The sequence below is a fragment of the Raphanus sativus genome, chromosome 4, assembly GCF_000801105.2.
Source record: "Raphanus sativus cultivar WK10039 chromosome 4, ASM80110v3, whole genome shotgun sequence".
In the NCBI taxonomy this organism is placed as follows: Eukaryota; Viridiplantae; Streptophyta; class Magnoliopsida; order Brassicales; family Brassicaceae; genus Raphanus; species Raphanus sativus.
Genome location: NC_079514.1, coordinates 9,414,600 through 9,434,108, shown reverse-complemented (window position 1 = coordinate 9,434,108; position 19,509 = coordinate 9,414,600). Strand labels below are relative to the sequence as shown.

The 19,509-nt window shown below is 40.5% G+C and overlaps 5 protein-coding genes across 24 annotated transcripts; all 5 read right to left on the bottom strand.

Moving 5' to 3' along the window:
- Positions 1 to 8: 8 nt before the first annotated feature.
- On the bottom strand, positions 9 to 8,101 carry LOC108854901 (ENHANCER OF AG-4 protein 2). 18 transcript variants are annotated; one of them, XR_008945039.1, is made up of 15 exons: positions 7,695 to 8,101; positions 7,338 to 7,414; positions 5,490 to 7,121; positions 4,904 to 5,417; positions 4,564 to 4,672; positions 4,291 to 4,403; positions 4,021 to 4,208; positions 3,244 to 3,940; positions 2,783 to 3,155; positions 2,521 to 2,616; positions 2,052 to 2,423; positions 1,718 to 1,872; positions 1,550 to 1,649; positions 469 to 584; positions 9 to 277 (listed from the first exon to the last, which is right to left on the bottom strand). XR_008945039.1 is itself a non-coding variant. In XM_057008672.1 (12 exons), the coding sequence occupies exons 1-11, from the start codon at positions 7,803 to 7,805 to the stop codon at positions 2,353 to 2,355; spliced, it is 3,981 nt and encodes a 1,326-aa protein (XP_056864652.1). In that variant the 5' UTR covers positions 7,806 to 8,101; the 3' UTR covers positions 1,937 to 2,220; positions 2,346 to 2,352. The 18 variants fall into 18 exon arrangements, 3 of the variants coding, with proteins under 3 accessions (XP_056864652.1, XP_056864653.1, XP_056864651.1); XR_008945040.1 differs by having other exon boundaries at positions 1,718 to 1,863; XR_008945042.1 differs by having other exon boundaries at positions 1,748 to 1,863.
- A 498-nt stretch (positions 8,102 to 8,599) lies between these two features.
- On the bottom strand, positions 8,600 to 11,423 carry LOC108808141 (uncharacterized). The gene has a single exon (XM_057008674.1). It carries the CDS (start codon positions 10,795 to 10,797, stop codon positions 8,698 to 8,700), a length of 2,100 nt encoding a protein of 699 aa, XP_056864654.1. The 5' UTR covers positions 10,798 to 11,423; the 3' UTR covers positions 8,600 to 8,697.
- Positions 11,424 to 11,439: 16 nt separating this feature from the next.
- On the bottom strand, positions 11,440 to 13,333 carry LOC130511543 (ATP-dependent Clp protease proteolytic subunit 2, mitochondrial-like). 3 transcript variants are annotated; one of them, XM_057008676.1, is made up of 3 exons: positions 12,953 to 13,333; positions 12,136 to 12,579; positions 11,440 to 11,829 (listed from the first exon to the last, which is right to left on the bottom strand). In XM_057008676.1, exons 1-2 carry the CDS (start codon positions 13,245 to 13,247, stop codon positions 12,155 to 12,157), a joined length of 720 nt encoding a protein of 239 aa, XP_056864656.1. In that variant the 5' UTR covers positions 13,248 to 13,333; the 3' UTR covers positions 11,440 to 11,829; positions 12,136 to 12,154. The 3 variants fall into 3 exon arrangements, with proteins under 3 accessions (XP_056864656.1, XP_056864657.1, XP_056864655.1); XM_057008677.1 differs by having other exon boundaries at positions 11,440 to 11,823; XM_057008675.1 differs by lacking the exon at positions 11,440 to 11,829 and having other exon boundaries at positions 11,919 to 12,579.
- Positions 13,334 to 14,187: 854 nt separating this feature from the next.
- On the bottom strand, positions 14,188 to 16,429 carry LOC108854661 (uncharacterized). Its single transcript, XM_018628274.2, has 3 exons — positions 15,657 to 16,429; positions 15,355 to 15,485; positions 14,188 to 15,173 (listed from the first exon to the last, which is right to left on the bottom strand). Exons 1-3 carry the CDS (start codon positions 15,966 to 15,968, stop codon positions 14,420 to 14,422), a joined length of 1,197 nt encoding a protein of 398 aa, XP_018483776.1. The 5' UTR covers positions 15,969 to 16,429; the 3' UTR covers positions 14,188 to 14,419.
- Positions 16,430 to 16,576: 147 nt separating this feature from the next.
- On the bottom strand, positions 16,577 to 19,223 carry LOC108854660 (photosystem II stability/assembly factor HCF136, chloroplastic). Its single transcript, XM_018628273.2, has 8 exons — positions 18,851 to 19,223; positions 18,533 to 18,768; positions 18,305 to 18,435; positions 18,029 to 18,161; positions 17,515 to 17,637; positions 17,189 to 17,263; positions 16,966 to 17,081; positions 16,577 to 16,811 (listed from the first exon to the last, which is right to left on the bottom strand). The coding sequence occupies exons 1-8, from the start codon at positions 19,170 to 19,172 to the stop codon at positions 16,745 to 16,747; spliced, it is 1,203 nt and encodes a 400-aa protein (XP_018483775.1). The 5' UTR covers positions 19,173 to 19,223; the 3' UTR covers positions 16,577 to 16,744.
- Positions 19,224 to 19,509: the final 286 nt, after the last annotated feature.

The window sequence follows — 19,509 nt, the reverse complement described above, 5'->3', positions numbered from 1 at the left end:
AGGCTTAATCTCTCTGCTACAAGATCAGATGATTGATAATGAACTCTGTCGACATACATATTGATTAAGTTTGTTTAAGCAAACATTTTCTGGTATAATATACAAACATTTAGTTTCTGGAGAATGATTTGGGCTTATCTTACTTTCTCAATGCTCAAGAGTCTCAACAAGGTAGACTCCTCATTGATGATTATCAGTGACGAAGAGGAGATTACAATCGTCTTAAGCCTGAAGATCTTCTCAGCTCTCGAACCAATCTCAGAACTTGAAAAAACACCTGAAAAACCACCCACCAAATAAGCCAGAGGTTTGCTTGTAGACTACCATGCAGTAGCACTTTGTCTATGTTTACAGAGAGAGAGAGAGAGAGAAAACTCCCTAGCTAGTCCATGTCCATTATATGTATTCTTTGTAGTTCCATGTTTACAGAGAAGATAAAGAGTATAAAGCACAAGAGAAGATTCTTACCATCAAGCTTTTGCACATTCTCATCAGAGCCGCCTTGTATCTTCCAACACGGACGACGGTTGGATTCGATTTTGTATCAAAAGTCTGTCGCGCCACAAGAAGATATTTTCTCGCAACTGAAAGTACGCACAAACAGTTCAAATACCAAGAAGCAAACCGTACATGAGTAAAACTCAACCATCTGCTGATGCAAATATGTAAATTTCTCTTTGCAGTGTGAATGCTCTTAGAAACGAGATTTCTATGTACTGCTATTACGAAATACCCTCAAAAGAACCGACTCTGTCAAGAACCAATGATTAAAACATGAAATACAGAAAGCATAATTCTTGCTGTTCATCGAGAAACATGTGATGATATAAGCCCTTGACTCTCAATCTATTTCTTAATTTAAGAAGGGTCCAGAGAGTCATCACACATTGAGCAAAATAAGCACTGAATCATGGATTGCTAAAGAAGACGCTATCTGCATATGTATATGCTTATGTTTATCTTTTGACCATATCTAGTGCCAGAAAAAAAGTGCCAAAGGGTTTTTCAGAGAACAAACAAGACGCATCAGCGCCACAAACCCATACACACCACTTTTGTTCAAAACATTAAACTTATGACTTATCGAGCAAAGCTTAAAAAAAACAGCACATATATTTGAAACCGTAAAACAAGCTTGTTCATGACAATTAAACACGACAGGCGTGTCAGGCAGCTGCAAGCACATGCTTAGTAAAAGTAAAACAAGCTAAGAAGGCTATTGTTTTTTAACATACTGACATAGGATTAGCTGGCTGTTTTAAGTCTAGCCAGGAATCACATAAGCTCACATCCAGGTAACTCAAAACCCTTGCCCAAGTTGCCAACATAATTTGATACAGTGTAAAGGTCAAAAGATAACCCTCTTTCTTTCAATCTTCTAAAATCTCGAATATGTACTTGCATAAAAATGAAAAACAAATAAGAAATCAACTGGTAAAAAAATACTTCAAGTGCTAAACACAATATGCAGCAAAACCTAGTTATGTTACTAACACAGTTGAGTGGAGAACATATATTCAGACAAACAAATAAAAATAAAAACTAGTACCTCACAAGTCTTCGACATACTTCTTCAGATCAGCAGTGCAAAAATAATAGCATTATTGAGATTCTTGTAACTGTTTAGAAATGCATGCCTCTCGTTCCTGCTATAAATACGAGACAGGGAGACATGGGCTTATCTCCAGAAGAGAAAGGCATGAGAACAAAAACTTACAAGAAAGAATACGGAAATTTTGAAGGGAACCTCTCCAAGGTGGAGAAGTAGTTATAGGGACATCTACAACAAAATAGCTGCTGCCACATGCATGGACTAAGCAACAGGTCTCTCTAGTCCGGGAACCAACAAGGTACAGACTTGCACTGAAAATCCTTTAATGTGATTTATCGGAGACCAGCAAAGTTAATTACGAAAGACTAACTACAGAGCTTGGAAAATGAAACATAAAAACTATATTTGACTATGTTCAAAAATTCATTTAAACCAGTAAAAGCTTTGTGCAAATCATGATTTGTATAATTACAGGGAACTGAGAAGCGGAGGTACTAACCAATTAAAAAAAACTTTACTGTGAAGAATTTGACCCCCCAGATACATCTGTCAGGAAAAATACAATATACAGAATCCTGACAAAAGTCTGCAGTAGTTTTGATGCCTCTGGAAGTGGATATATCCGAAAAAGTCCTCCATGGAAGAGAAAGCGGTATAATTGTAACTGTCTGATGACAACACTGACTTAACTTTAGAATTTAGAAACTCAAACCTAGAGGATTAGCCTTGTTAATGAGACATTAGCAGCTTCTTTATCCTTGATACTAACAGGAGTAGACTAACGAAATTCTACCTTCACTTCAAGCTGGCCGCCAACAATTCCCGGCAGGCAGGTCTGGCCGAGATGGTAGCATCTGGGAAGCAGCATGACCTTAAAAAGGTAATTTAAAATGGTAAGGCAAGCATATAACTTTCCGACTGTGTCTTTAAGAGTCCACAATCAGAAGTATTGGCTGAGATAGTCTCACCTGGAATTGCCGGGACAGCTTGTAAGTTACTAGTAGAAGAAGGTTGATAGCTCATTGTCACTGAAGGTGGACGTTCTGGTGGTGGCCGAAAGAAATCTGTTGAATTGCAAATAAGGCAATCAATCACAAGGATAGCCATGACACAAACATATAAGCTGGATATTCATTATCAACAAATGCATCACAATGCTCACAAGCAATCATGTAAGTTAATAAACTTCAACAATTAAGAGGGTCTGTAAGGACTGAAGTATCTACATACTGTCTGTGACTCTAGGAAGGCCTGGATGTGAATGTCTTCCACGTATCCAGGCACCACTCTGGTTTTCTGCACCACGCCCACTTGAAGACATCCGCCATGGTTCCTCATCTCTATATCGCCGTCCATCATCACGTTGAGGTGGGAACGAGTAAGGATGAGTGTAGGTATGCGGGGATTGAGATTGAACATGGCTTGGATACGGAAAATGACTGGACGGTGCTAAAGGCAGATTCCTAACCATAGGTCTTTGGGAGAGAGTGGGGTTCGGCTGAAACCGTTGGTTCTGTGAAGAAGCTTCAGGATTAAAATTATATGACTGCTGCACATTACTTCCACGTGAAGAACTTCCCGGCCCTTGGACAATTTGATCACCCTGCATATAATGCCCAGGAATTTAAGCATAAAAGAAGAAACATTGGGAACTATGAGTAACATCAAACTGAATAAATCAACTAACTTACAGTGAAAATGTTACGGCGGTCTTGCTGCATAGATCCTGGGTATGTTTGATGCGATAATGGATATGCTGGAGGAGGAAATCCTAATTGAGGTGGTAATTGATGATGGCTCGCTATGGATGGTTGAGTTGGTAAAGCTATAGATTGTGCAGGCGGTGGAGGTGGCGGTGAAGGTGGAGGTGTAAGAGGCGGTGGTGGTGGAGGCTGAGACGGGGGTGAAGGAAGAGGTGGGAACTGCGCTGTGGGAGGTGGTGGTGGCAGTAACGGAGGCGGAGATGAAGGCGGAGGAGGTGGAGACGGAGGTGGTGGAGAAGGAGGTAGAGGAGGGGGAGATGGAGGTGATTCGTGAGGTAACGGAGGAGAATCCTCTGAAAGAGGAGGCACCGCAGTTGACTTGTCCGTAACTGGTTCACTAACATCCAGTGACTGCTCCTTTGTCTCATTCTCACAGAAAGCGGAAGGTGGTACATCTTTTCCCTCACCAGATACATCTTCCATTTCAAGATCACGATCTACATCCTCCAAAACTCGCTGGTGTCTATCACTTGGACTATCACGTATTTCCAAGTCATCTAAAGCATTGAAAGGTTCCCCAGAAGATGTGTTTTTTGCTTTTTGTGATGTTGGAAGATCGTCATCTTCTTCATCATCTTCAAAGGAATGAGAAGAGAAAAACCCAGGAAGCTGAATAGTTGCATTGCTGCAAGAAAAACAATGGCAAATAATTTATAAGTACAGCGGGTCAACTACTATGCGCAGCAAGACAAGCGTTTAGCATACCTTCCATACTCATCAACATGCATCCCTTCCATTTCTCTAATAGGATCATCTACAGAACGCTCAGATCTAGAAGGACGCCGTAAGGAAATCTCAACGGTTCCATCATCACCAGAAGCTCCAATTTCATCAATATAACGACGCAGAAGAGATTCAGGGAAAATTTTCCTATCAAGCCACAACTTCAGAACCTAAAAAAAAGGCGAGGAGGTCACTAAATCCAGCCAATGAAAAATACAAGGTTGACTTCGAACGAGTAAATAGAAAAAGTACCTTCAGACATTTACGGCGATTATCACGAGCATCGATCCCTGGAGGAGCAGCAGCACTTAAAAGACGTGGCAAAGCAGCTTGCACAGTAGGAACGTATGAAGCACCAGCAATACCTACAAATAGATTTCACAAGCCTCAGAAATTATTTAACGTTTTTAGGTAGAGACAGCCCAAAACAATAAACAATAAACAATAAAATCCAAATACTACAAGCATTTCAGGGAACTGAAAATTTGAGAACAGGTGTTGTATCCATTCATGAGAAAAGTTAACCTTTTTGGTTGTGCGAACACTGGGTGATAGAGTCAACGAGAAAGAACAAGTCCACTTTACGATGGAAGTGAGGTTCAATTTCCAACTTTCGTATGAGAAGTTCCACCACCTAAAAAAAACACGAGCAAATTTTCTCATTATAGCAACTATTGTCTGAATAAAGGTACAAAGCAAATGCTGTAAATAATTTTGTTAAAGCAGTTTACGTAGCAAGCCAAACACCCAATAAGTTAAGCCGAGAAAAGTGCAACTATAAATTAATTTTCTATGTGCAGCCTCACACTAAGTTTGTTGACAACCTTAAGACACAACATAAAGGAAAACAAACTGACCGTCTTACCTCACTAGCAATCCCGTACTTGGCACAATCAATTGCTAGGCGTGTTGCACGTCCAATACTTTCCTTTGTTCTTGATAAGGTCTCTATCATGCCCTCAAAAGCATCTCGGGAAACAGCCGCCTCAGTACCACCACTAAGTGAACCTCCAACTGACTTATGCCCTGAACTAAGTATTCTCTCTTCACTATCATCAACCTCATTTTGATTTCTTGATGAGGACTGATGCCCATGATTTGACGGAGAAGATTCTTGTTGATGTCCTTGAACAACTAAAGGCATTGCGATGGCAGCAGAAGCTGAAGCATTCTGAACCATAAACGGGCTCTGACTCCTCATTTGTGCATCACTGATGCTTAAGAAACTAGGGTTCAAATTCCCAAAAACTGAATTTTGTGAATGTGCTAGTTTTCTTTTGGCCTGTGCTGCTGCAATTAGATCCTTCATAGATGCAGCTGCATCTGGGGTCTTCGCACTGATAAATGGAGCACTCCAATTTTCTCGGTTGTCATCAAGCCTGTATAAGAAAAAAAATTATAAGTAACAGACGACATGAACACAAAAAGATTGCAGAGAGAATGTGACATACATCACAGCAGACAAGTCTTCAGAAGTGTCTCTTGAAATACCAGCTTCCTTCAGATTTAAAGCAGCTTTTGAAGCCACTGTTGGCCTATCTTCAGCTGGTTTGTGTCTCTGATCAGTTTGAGACAGAGAAGAGCTTACTTTATCAGATTTCACAACTGCCTCCTTACAAGAATCATTCTGAAGCTTCTTTGCCATCACAACACCAGAAACTTTTACAGATGATTTTGCAGATTTTTGCTGTACTGTAACGTGCTTGTTAGAAGAACCCAGCTGAGGAGACGGCATAGGAGATCCAACGATCTGCTTGACATCCTTTGGCGGCAACTCATTGATGGGTTTTACTATGGGTAAGATATTAGCAGAATTCTCCACATTTTTCGTTAATACACGTGAAGCATCCTCACAATGTTTACGCAGAGGTGCTTTCCTTACTCGAGTACTCTCGGTAGGTCCAGCAGATACCTTAGCTTTAGTAGAGGCATTGCCACTTTTCAGACTATCAGTCAATTCTGATGTTTTGGGAACAGCAGCTCGACTTCCATGCAATGGGGTTTTTGGATCTTCATCATCATCTTCGTCATAGATGCAGACGGCCCTTCGTTTTTTTAGAGACTGTGAAACTGGAACCTTAACGTCACCAACAGAAGAGGAACGGTCTTTCTGTTCCAGATGACCTTTCTCGGATCTACCACGAGCCCCGGAAAAAGGAGGAGAGGTATCATGCTCCACTGTTTGTCTGCTAGCAACTACTTCTTTGTCATATTGTAAGTTTCCTCCGCGAGCGCTTACTCCTAAAACAAATTCATGCTTAATATCTGATCCAGTCCCAGTAGGATCAGATTCATCATCAATTTCGCACTTTACGCTGCCATTCTTACCTTCAGTTCGCGGTTTTTTAGCAGCAGGTGAGCTTTCATCTAGTCTTGGTGCAGGCTTCCCTAGTTCACTTTCAAGCCTTCTTTTCTTGCCTGAAACCCCACTCTTAACGCCAGGTGAAGTTTCGTGCTTACCTCCAGAAAATTTGGTACTAGATTTCTCTGTCAACAGACCTTTTGACATTTTGGAATCAGATTTAACACTAGCAGCTCGACCATCAGGCACATCTGAGTTACTGCCTTTGTCTCTGTGAATTGTATCACCTTTTTTGTCGGAGCCACCTGCTACCTTCTTTGTTCTCGCTAGATTCTTTTGACCATTAACATCACCGCCAGCTCCTTTATCAAAATCTTCAGCCTTTATTTTATGGTGGTGTGAACCATGCGTCAATGACTCGCTACCCGGGGATGAATCCTTCTTCACGGTCTCAGCATTTGTCTCTTCACCATTATTCTTATCTAATTTGGGGAAGCAAGGATCCGCCATAGAATAAAAATTTTCGGTTCCATCAGTATCAGTGACTATATGACATGTTCCATCCGCAATCTCAGACTTTGTCAAATCAGGCTCTGCAGCATCCAGAGGATCCCCAATGCCCGAAACGTCTGAACTGCGGTTCTGCAAGTCCTCAAAAGCGGTGCATATTTCCTTTACAGCTTGGGCAAAATACTTGAGTGTTTTACCTTGACATCTTGCTATTAGTTTGTTCTTCGCCTCATTAGTGAAGGCTTGGATATCAGGCGGTGCAACAAAAGCTCTGCAGTAAAGGAACATAAGTTAGGTCGACGAACTAACTAACTACACAAAGGATAAAATCATGTCCAAGGAAACAAAACCTAAATAGAACAACACCTAATAACCAAGATCTAGTGCCTAATTCTAGCAACATGAGAAGGTACGCGAATTCTCCAGTATAGCAAGAATCAAGAATCTGTCTACACATAAAAGAAGAGAGAGAGATAGAGATGGTTACATTTCCTGAGTTCCAAAGAACTTAACAAAGTACTTCTTTGGATCTGGCGCACGATCCCACTCTTCAGGCCGGCTGATCTGGAAAATCAAAAACCAAATTTAGAGTCGAGATGTTTCTCATAATACAAACGCAGAATGTGACCGGGTAACTAGAGAGATAGAGAAGAATTACGGCTCATAAACCAACAAATTCTACAGAGCTAATGAGTCCAATCGTGTAACCATAAAAAAAGAAAGAAGAAGCAAAATTAAGGAAACTAAGACAGGTTATATCGATAATGGAGGATAAGGACTATGCAGGAAGCAATTAGAGACAAGAATAATAAAAAAAAAAGCGAAAGCATGGAGGTGGGTTTACCTTAGCAGGCCAAGCAGGGAAGCCTTTGACTTTGGCAAGAACGAGATCACCGAGGATCAACTGCCCCTTGGCGTTACCCTTGCTCGCTCCTCTTTTACGCCCCGGAGCCATTAGGCGGTTATTTTTCCTTTCCTCTTTAAACCCTAATTTTGAGAGCAACGAACAGAAATTGGGCGAATCCCAATCCAATTCGATCCTGTCTGAGAAAGACTCCAATTCCAACACGGAAAACTATTCCACCGGTGAGGAAGGAACCTTCGCTTGTTCAGCCGTCAACCGAGACAGCGACAGAGCAAAGGGCTTTGATCCAGAGACAGAGATTGAGGCGGTCGGGGGACGATGGGGGCTTAGGGAAGAATGAAACAAAACTTTGCAATGGATTTTTTTCTGAGAAGTTTATTGGTTTACTCCTAGTCGGCGTTTTATTCCTTTTTTATTTTATTTTACATATAAAAAGACAGAACCAATCCAAATCCAACACAATTCTCTTTTATTTTCCTTTTTTTTTTTTAATTAATGTATGCCTTTGAATCATCATATATATAAGGCCGTTCCTCAAGTAATGTACACTTAGAGATCATCATCATCATCATCATCTCTTCCTCAAGTAAATCTCACTTTTCACTGGAAACACGAGCTAAGTCTACACATTATTGCTAGAGCAGACACACTAAGAAATCCAAGCATTGTGTTAACCAAAGACTTACCCTCTCTCAAGGCTCTTCCTATACCTCAAGAATAAGAAGAGCAAGCAATCCGAACTGAAACATACTCTTGGCTGAGTCAATGGAGGAGACTAGTCTCTCCAAAGTATGTTTACAAGGTAAGGAGAATGGTCCTCATCTTTTATTTCATCCTCATTTTTCTCTTCAGTTCATTTCGACACGTTTGAGAGAACTCTTCAATACGTATACATGCACTTGTATTGATTAAAATTATAATTATAACTTCCGCAAGAACAATGATACAAAAAAGTTATTAGTGAAAATATATATATGCCTTATCACTTTCCAATGTGGTAACGACATTTTAAAGAGCAAAAGCATACAACAACTCCGTCTTTGGAAACCTTAAGAACGGAAGGGAGCTTGCATCGAGAGTTGCACGCAGCGCAAAATGGTCTACAAATAGAGGTGTTGGACACCACTTCTTCATCGGAGCTTGTCATGGAACCTTCACTGATATATACATATCCAGGAGTAGTGAAGTCAACGGAAACGAATGAACCAGGCATGATGTATGAGAAGTCTCCCAAAACGCATGAAATATGCAATACCACTCCGCAGTCGTTGCATGCATAGAAACCTTCCTTTGGATCCACTTTTGTTTCACAGGACTCGCACCAATATTTTTCATCATCCACATCCATGTCTCCATATGACAAGAGGAGAGGATGATCATCATATCTATTTTTCATTACCTTTTCAGGTAAAATAGCACACTTTCCGTCCAAATCATACTCACACTCATCACAACTAAATAAACGGTCATTACTCCTTTTGCATCTACTACAAGGCTTACTATCTTCGTAACTAGAGCAGTAGTATAAAGGATGTGGATGGCTTTCGTGCTCAACTAAATCTGAAGTCGAAGCACATCCTACATCTATAGTCACAAAAGGTCCAGATTCGTACCTGAAACCTGAGGAGTGTTGATAACAAAGCCAACACTGAAACTTGTAGTGAGAGTCTGTGTGAAGCGTGAATGGCAGGTTGTTGCACACATGGCGTTTTTTCCGTGGTAGGTTTGCGCATTTTTCATGGAGAATGAAACCGCAGTGATGCTGCTTGCAAATGTAGAAGGGTTCTGAACTAATCTGGAAGATGCATGCCTTGCATAGTGTGTTTTCAGATAGAATCACCCCATCCTTGTTGAGTTGTAAGTTATGATCATGGCTGAAATGTTTTACCGTGTTATCATCAATCACTTGGTAAGGCGGAATTTCTTCTTCTTCTTCTTCTTCTGGTGTCCCCTCCCGTTCAACCATGTCCCATACATCTTCTCTCGTTGCGCATCTTGCATGAACAGAAAAAGTAGGACATTTTGAGCAAGTATAAGCCCCGTAGAATCCAACTACTTCTTTACGGCAAACTCTGCATTTCCACTCTCCATGTCCAAGGCGAGGGGTGTATGAGATGCGGTGATCGTGGCGGTTGATGTTTATGACACGAGGTAGATCAATACACTCCCGGTGGATCATGAAATTGCATGGAAGACAGAAATAAGGGCTTCGGTTGCCTTGGGTACCACAAGCATTGCAAGTGAAGTCAATGAGTCTTGGAACAAGATGAAGTTGATGTTCATGTGTCTTCATGCATTCAACCTCAACCGGTGGTGGGTCTATCATGCATAAACTGCATATGCTTACATTACAAACATCACAGTGGTGAAGTTGGTGATGTGGTACTTGATCGAACTCCTTCTCGCAAAGAAGACAATTCTTGTCGGCGTAATCAGGAACTTGATGACCTCTAAGTGACTTGAGTGGGTGTTGGGGATGGGAAGTCATGTGGTATGCTTCTGGAAACAATTCAAGACAATCTATATGGATGGCAAATTCTTCGCACTCTTGACATCTGTAATGATGATCTGTCTGGTCTAAATATTTAACACATGCTTTGCAGAGTTCTGGACTCCGCCTATTGTAAGGATCACATACGATTTTGAGTGGATGCTCGTGTCCTCCGTATGAATTTTCAGGAAGAACAAGTGGTTCTTGTCTCCTCGCGCACACCAAACACAACTTGAAATCACATATTGCACAACAATAACCATCTTTGAAACTTCTTCCACAGAAACATGTATGTGATTGGGAATCTTGTAAGGGAAGGGTAGCGATGATGAGTTTGAGAGGATGGTCGGGATGGAAAGAGTGGTTGATCTCTTTTAAAGGATTGGCGCAATCTTTATGGAACACAGCCCATCCACACCCCAGTTCATTGCAACGGTACCCTCCATAGATGTAAACCTCAAACAACCTAGAGAAATGGCTGCACACCTTGCACCGACTAGAAACAAAGGGACTGAAAGGTACCAAAGGATGCTCGTGAAGTTGTGGTAACTCTACTCTTTCCATGCTGATCTGCTTACCTCCAGAATCCATTCCTCTTCTCTTTTGAGCTCATTTGAAACTTGCTAACTTTTCTTTTTCTTTTTCTTTTTCTTTTTTTTCCAGAACTTTCAAGTGGTTATGCTTTTACAGTCTATGACCGAAAGAAAAAGAACCATATACCATTGGCAAATTGTCTCGGGGAATACACTCTGTCGGTGAGTGAGTAAAAAAAAGAGCATGTGTGATGTGATGTGTTGATGTTGAACTGGGCCTTTATTCTCTGAAAATATCAAGTGGGCTTCCTTGGGTCCAAATCGATGTGTGCTTTGGACAGGAAGCTCTCGTTGACCTCAAGTGATTTTGATGACGGAGACCCAGGCTACCTGACTACACACTTTAACGCTATATGGTTGACCCCCACCCCCACTACATGCAGGGAAGCCTTTGACTCTGGCAAGAACGAGATCACCAAGGATCAACTTCCCCTTGGTGTTACCCTTGCTCTCTCCTCTTTTACGCCCCGGAGCTATAGGCGTTTTTTGTTTCCTCTATAAAACCCCTAATTTCTTTTAAGGAGAACTAGCCAATCCACAATCCAATTCGATCGTATCCGAGAAGCAATAAGAGACTCCTACTCCTATTTCCTTCACACTTCCATTTACAAATTATAGATTTACCACTGGATTGACAAAAAATAATATATAGAGATTTTACCATTAGATTAACCACAAGCAAACAAAAATAAATAAATACTACAAACATGAATAATAATTCTGCTCGACTTTGAAAAACGAGTTAACATCAAGTGGAAAACACACAAATACTATATTAAGCAAGAATAACAATCCTGCTTCTGTCATGGAGATCTTAAAAAGTAACTCTCCCTAATTTCTCAGAGTATAGTCAAAGTCCAATAATTACCATAAGAATCTCATGGTGTTCTATAATACAAAAGCGCACAATTTTTTTTTTAATGAAAGCGAATATTACTATTGATAAAAAAAAATAGTAATAACCAGCGGCAGACGGCAGCATCAATTTCTTCACATAAAGCATATCATCTAAGATTTGTGATTCCTGAAACTAAACAACAATCTCACAGTTCTGAACTTTCTAGTTAGTTCAAATGAACGTGTAATAATCAAACAGAACAAGTGTGTACTGGATCAGAATCACCATGAAACTTAATCCTATTATTCATTTAACTCAAATCAGATATGAAACTGTGTAAAAACACCCAAAGGAAAAAAGAGTACTGAAACAACATGAACGATTTATTAAAAGAAGTTTTTAAGAGATCACGCCCCTGCAGTGCATCAATATTCATCCATAGAAGAAAAGTGTGATCTAACTGAAGCAAAGCAAAAAAAGAAGATACTTTTGATTTACCAGAGCATTACTTCTTCCTTTAACTCGAACTCTTCTTATCATCTTTGCTTCCACTCCCAACTGCATCTTTCACCAACTCCAACGGCCTCTCATCAATCACCTCATCGATTATCCCAAACGCCTTAGCCTCCTCAGGAGTCATGAAGTTATCCCTATCCATGTTCTCCGCGATCAAATCAATAGGCTGACCCGTGTGTTTGGCATACAGACCATTCAACGCATCCCACACACGAACAATCTGCTTCGTATGAATCGTTATATCCTTGGCCTGACCGCTATACCCACCCGAAGGCTGATGAATCATAACCGTCGCGTTAGGCAGCGACCGCCTCTGTCCCTTGGCGCCAGCTGCCAAGAGGAGAGAGGCCATCGATGCAGCCTGGCCTAAACAGATTGTGCTTATCGGAGAACGAATGTACTGCATAGTATCATAAATTGCTAGACCTGCATCAAAAAAAAAGATATAATTAACAAAAAAAAAGAAGATATAATTAAAAAAAATGGATCTCCAAATTAGAGATTTCGTCACAAACTAGACACTGAGTTAACCAGCAACAAAAGAGTTGATTCAGTAGAGATTTGTGTAACAATAATCAAGATTCAACCTCTCATTGCATGAATCAAGAGATTACTTTGATTGCAGAGACCTCAAAAAGTTAGGTAAAATACACCAAATCCACAAAGGAACAACGAACAATAGTCTCTCTATCTCTATCGTGGCCGTTTTTGAGCAAAATCCGATTCCTAATCACACTATTATTCCAGAATCTTGACGGAACGCTAAACAATAAGAAGTTAACGGAAAGTAAAACTGTACCGGCGGTGACGTGGCCTCCGGGTGAATTGAGATACATATGGATCGGCTTGGAAGGGTTCTCGGATTCGAGGAAGAGGAGCTGAGCTACGACGACGTGGGAGGTGTCGTCGTTGATTGGGCCGTTGATGCAGATGATACGCTCCTTGAGCAAGCGAGAGAAGATGTCGTAGGCTCTCTCTCCTCGCGACGAGTGCTCGATTACCATCGGAATGAGGCTGTAGCTTCTTGTGGTCGTCGAGATTAGTGACGGAGTTGATAGCCGCTTGGCGCCGGAAAAGAGACTTCTCATCATCATCGTCTGAACTCTAGGGTTTGTTTGTTTCTGCTCGAGAGGAGGAGGAGAACTGCTCTCGAGAATTGGAACTCGCTTCCTCAATGTAAGAGCGGGGTGGGCATTTACCCGGATATCCAAAACCAACCAGTACAGAATCCGACCCGAACACAAAAAATCAAACCGAAATCTTAATTGAAGTAGCAAAATACTTGCATGGATATAAAATTAGAACAAATTGGATATTTTAATCTGAGTGCCGAATGAATATCCGAAAACATTCGAATATATATATTTAATTCTATATTGCTAATTTATTTGTTTCATTTTATTTAAAATATTTATATTGATAATTTACAAAAAAATTAAGATAAAATCATATATGAAATAGTAAAAAAAGTGATTTGCTATTCGTCTAATTTTTTTATTTTATGTATAGTTTCATCCAAAATCTCAAAACAAAAATTTGACTGATATCTTTTCTTTTAACATATTAAGTTATCTGACAAAAAATAATTAATGGATTCGGAACATTATAACTCCAAGATATTGGTCAAAAACAGAGACCAAACAAACATAACACAACACAAAATCACAAACACAAAAACTAGTATAAAAGAAGAATATTCAAGCGAGGGAGATTGATATTTTTTTATTTTCGAAGTTTATCTTCAAATTGTTAATTGTTTAATCTATTAAAATTTATAAAATCAGTTTTAGTTAATAGAAAAATTTTAAATATAAGAAATTTGAGCAATAAAAAATTGAATTTTTACTTTTCAAATTTTGAATATCCGAATTTCATCCAAACCAAAAATATCAAATTCAATCCGATATACAAAATACATAAAAGGACACTAGATTTCAATACTGAAATATCCAAAAATTCGATCAACACCTGAACGCCTAGTAAGAGATTTCAGATTTGTTCTTTTATTTTTCTTTTTCTTTTGTTCATTGAAAAAATATCAAAATGATTTTTCATTGCAACTTTTTTATTTCAAACATACACAAAAATACATTTAGTGCCCGATCTAACATAACACTCACTCACAAGTCACAACACAAGTTGCATTATTGTTTTTAAATTAAATGCAATGCAGTGCAATGTACACTCTACTTGTAATTTTACCTACTAGCTTCTCTTGCTTTTTGGGACACAGTCGTCAGTCAATAAAGTTTAAGAGATGAAGAAGCTACATAGCCTTTTTGTTTCTCCGACCAGTTAGAGGCTTAGGCAATCCGTCAAAGATAGACCTTGCCATGGCTGCTTGTTGGAGCAAATCTGCTTTCAGTGTCCACTTGGAGCTTGTCCATAGCGATGATGATGACGAACCACCCTTGTTGACCGGTTCTTGCAGAATAGAGGCGCTAAACGATTTCCTCACGCTTGAGAAGCTGTCTCCCAAAGGAGCATCCATCAGATTGATTGGTACTGGATTGGTATTACCATTAGTATCTGCTGGCGAGTTAGTTCTGCTCGCTGCTGCTTTGGGTCTAAGTGCTAAACCTTTCCCGGCTATTGCAGAAAACACGCCACTGCTGCTGCTTCTGCTCTCCTTCTTCAGAAGCGGTTCTGGTGTTCTCGAAATGAAATCAGCTTCAGATTTTTGGCGTCTTCTGATTGGCTTATCAGCGGAATCCACTTCCTTGTTGTACCCGTTGGATGATGATTGGTTGACCTCGGCGATAACTGCATCAACCAAGCTTCTGGATTTTCTGTGCTGGTTTAAAGGAGTACTGGTGGCTGGGAACGGTTTGAGGTACTGATCATTGTCTTGGAGATGAGAAGCTTCGGAAGCTCTCCTGTTCGTTGGTTTCAGACCGTAGTAACCTTGCAGGGAGTCCATGGCTGGAGAGATCTTCTTCGTCTCCCGCAATGACTGGAAGGGGTCAAACACATCTTGGAGGTTGCCGTTGCATGATGAAACTTGCTCAGAGCAATCCTCTCTGCAAGTATCAACCATGGAGATAAGGATTACTTTGACTTCTGGAGTGCCCTTTTATGCAAAACCAAATAAATTCAAGGCTAATCTATGCAGGGTCCGGACATGTTTATTTTATTCGGTTATTAAACTGCTAAGCCATAGAAATTAAACGAGGACCCGAACAAGATGGTTAAAAAAAGTACCCGTGGCTGAAGGAGGAGTTAGATAAGCAGGGAGAAGGAGGATGCCTCCCAGGTAATGGAATCCGGAGAGACTTGAGAGCAAACATCTGAAGGTCAGTTACAAGTCCATTTAGCTTCGTAATATCTGCTACCTGAATTATAGCCAAAAAAAAATCTTTTAGGATATTTTAAGATACAAATAAAAGGCGATTTGAAGATGAATTGTTTCTAAAGATGAATTTTTTTTTATTTAAGTAATAACATTCCCCAATAGAATCAAAAATTTCTGGAAACATAATAATCAGGAGCACAAAGCTGTTTACCTCGACACCGTACTTGATGGCAATGCCGGCTAGAGTATCGAACTTGGAGACACGATGCTCGATATAGCCGCCAGCGGAGCCGTTGTTAGAGTAGGAGCAATTCAGGGAGACGGGAGAAGTCGCCGACGGTGGAGACGTGGTGGGAGAGGAGATACGGAGAATTCTCGAAGCTGATGAAGGACTCCATTCGCGGCATCTCTCCGACGATCGGTCAACGAAACCGCCGTAACAACCGTTACCACGGAATTTTCGGTGGCCATAGTCAAGAGTCCCAATACAGATAGAAACTCGCCTCCCTCGATCCGTTAGCATTTGATTGCCGCTCTATATCAATCTATCTATCTTACCACCACCACACACACCCTATTCTAAGATGTGTTGAGATTTTTTCGAGGAGAGAAAAAAAGAAGAGAGAAAACGAGGAAGAGACGCTGAGAGGTTACGAAAGAGAGAGGTGGAAACTCGTGGAGTGAAAGGAAACGATTTTTCTCCTTAGGTTCGTTGTTGTTGTTGTTGTTAGCTTTTCCTTGCCGGATTTTCCGGGAAAACAGTAAAAAAAACGAACCAGAGATCTCTGCTCCTCCCCTCTCGTCGCCACCGGAGCGTCACAAATTTTATATTTTTTCCTTTTGAATTTCAAACGACCAACCAAATTTATTATTTTGTTATTATTATAAATTATAAACATGACAAAAACAAAACCGCGTTAACAACTTGGAAACAGTATGCTTCTCTCTCTCCATAGACCGTGTTCTGTCGGCGAGGGAAAAAAGTTTATTCTTTGCCTACAAGAGAATTTATGAGAATATCCTCATGAGATTGTTAAATGGATATATATATAAAAAGTTTAATTAATTTACTATATTAGATTAGGATTCAACCCAAATCCGACTAACAGTCAAACAAAGGATTCCCACAAGAAACATAAACGGGCTAGTAGATTTTATAAGAACTTTAAATATACATACCTCATGCATGGTGGGAATGTATACAATACTTTGTAATGCAGTATCAAGACGCAGTAAGCGCTTTACAAAGAAAGACTGAAACAAAACAAAAAAAAACGAATCTCTCAATTCACCTTCTCTTCATCCTACATATCGAAGCAACACTCCATCGTTTCCAAGCACAAACCCTTTCTTGTCATCCACAAATCTGCAAACACGCATAGATATGATTTAGAGAGCTGATTAGTTTGTGTGAAAAGTTGATTGAGATTTGAGATGAGATGGGATGGGTGAGGAGGAGCAATGAGAAGTGGTGTCACCAAAGGATTGCGTTTTGATGTTTGATTATATTAAATACTTACTTGACCGCGTACAGATTAGCTGCGATATTGTCAGCAGCTTTGTCACGGTTCCATGACTTGCCTCCGTTTCTTGTTCTCAGTAGAATCCCACTGCCTCCTGCTGCCCATGCTTCTTCCTGCAACACACAACAACAGCAACAAACAAAAAAAATGTTGGGGGTAAGGATCTGAGCGGCATTCAAAACATTTGAATGATTGATCATTGCGTAAACTCATCATGTACCTCTGAGCGATAACCAACATCTAGAATGCCAAACCCACGGCTTTGTACTGGAACTTCGTCAAAGTCCTCTGAAATCTAGAGCAATTAAAAACATTGGAGTACAAAATTCAGATGCAGAAACTGATTGGACCGTTAGAATAGAATTCAAATCACAAGAAAACAATGTTTTTCCCCCTTTATTTGTAGTCCAGTGAGTAGCAGATAACAAACCAAAACTGTGTTTAGTCTTAGTTCGTGGCACCCTTTTAGTCGCATAAATCCATAAGCTTGCAAGGAAATACAAGTGAAAAAAAAAAGAGTTAGGAGAGTCTCGTTGCAGTACTTACACCAGTGCCTTTGCTAAGATAAAGTCCTCCTCCTCGAACAAGAAGCCAAAGACCACCATCAGCTCTCCATCCCATGTTCTGAATTCTTCTGGCAACTGCTCTATTGTGTGGTTGCCAGTAAGGCTGCAATGTTCCAATACTATGGTCAATGACGGTTTGAAGACCAACCATACTATACACACACAAAACAAGAGAGATATTTGCTAATCGGTTGTAACACGCATGATACCGATTACCTATTCACCGTAGTTCACTCTTATCACTAGTTACTTGGATAAAATTCTAGCGGATTGTTATACATGCTAATAATACTCTTATTTACATTTAACCTAATTGGTGCTAAATAATCAGCCATGAGCAAACTGACAGAGCTTGAAATAAGCTTCTTAAAGGGACCAAAAGTTCATTTTGATAAGTGCACTACAACTTCACCTAGCTATGCCATTAAAGGACCACAAGTTCAACAGCAAACAGCATTAGTAAATATTGGCATGTATCCTTAAGTGAGGCTCACCTGCCCAGGCTCCCACGTCAAAAAGAAGTTACCACGGCTGGAAACAGCAACATATCTTCCATCTGGTGAACGATTAACAGCACTGAAGGTTCCCGTGTAGTAACTAGCACCACTGATTCCACTGGAGACTGTCCTGTAAAATCATGGGAAAATATACAGAATCAGGAACTCTACTTTGCTAATTTCCAAACAAATACAATTTTTTTTTGTTTTCAACATTATTTGCTCTTAAAATGCCATCAATAGAAAACCAAAGGCAAGAGTAATGAAGAGAACCTATTCAAAGTAGCTGAGACGGTTTCCTGAATAGCAGCTTTCCAGTTATATCCCTTGTTAGAAGTAACATAGATAGCACCTTCATCTGTAACCATCTCTGCACTCTTTTCTCCAGTCGCCTCTATAAACACCTACACACACACCATTGCAACAACAACAAGCTCAAACATTCACCATAAGCTCTGAAAACCACAGGAAGGAAACAGGCTTTTTAGCAAGATATAATACCATATCACCGGGAAGCTGAGAGCTAAGGGGGATTCGATCCCAATTCTCTCCGGCATCGGCAGTGTATAGCAAGATAGCAGGCTTGCCGATGATCCACCCTTCTTTGCCTTTGAAGCTGATCGAATTGAACCTGTAATTGAAATCCTCTTCTTCAGCTGAAGGGATTGATCGTGGGGCCCACGTGTTTCCACCGTCTTTGGTCTCTAACAGAGTCTGCCTCGTCCCCAGTAGAAACCCTAATTGATTTTTCATTATCATGATTAGTAAGTGACAATCTTAAGAACCTTTAAGGTTCGTAACAGAAGAAAAGGAGTTTACCGCGGCTAGGTTCGTCGGGGACGAAAGCAATGTCGAGAAGAACGACGCCGGGATCGATTGGGAGGAAGACTCTTTCCCATTCGGATAACTGTTCATCAGCTTTAGCTGGTCCGACGATGGAGGAAAGGGAGAGTGATACTGCCGCCGATTGGTAGAGAAGATCCCGCCGAGTGAGAGAGAGTGAAGAAGATGAAGATGGTGGAGGAGGAGAAGCGGAGGCTTTGGGGATGAGGCGGTGAGTGATTCGTTGAGGGAGACGGAAGCGTGGAGATACAGAGGGCTTAGAGAGAAGATAACCGTCGCAGAGTTGGAGAGACGCCATTGAAGTGTGACCTCTCTCTTCTCCCGCCACATATCCTTTTTTGCTTTTCTCTCTCCTTCTTATCTGAGTGGTGGTTATCTAACGTCTACGTAGTCCACCACGTGTCTCTTTCTGGTTGACTAGTTACTTCCCTTTCTTTTGGGTTCAACGTTACAAACATTTTAAGGCTAACCTGGACCAATAAGGCCCATCGAATAATAATAGCCCAAAGACTCCACATTCTCGTGATCTTAGAGGTAACAAGTAAGCTTTTAATTTTTGCTAAGAATTAAAATAAAATTAAAATTGGAGAGCCAACATGATTATCATTTTTTGCTAAGAAGAGACGGAAAGATGA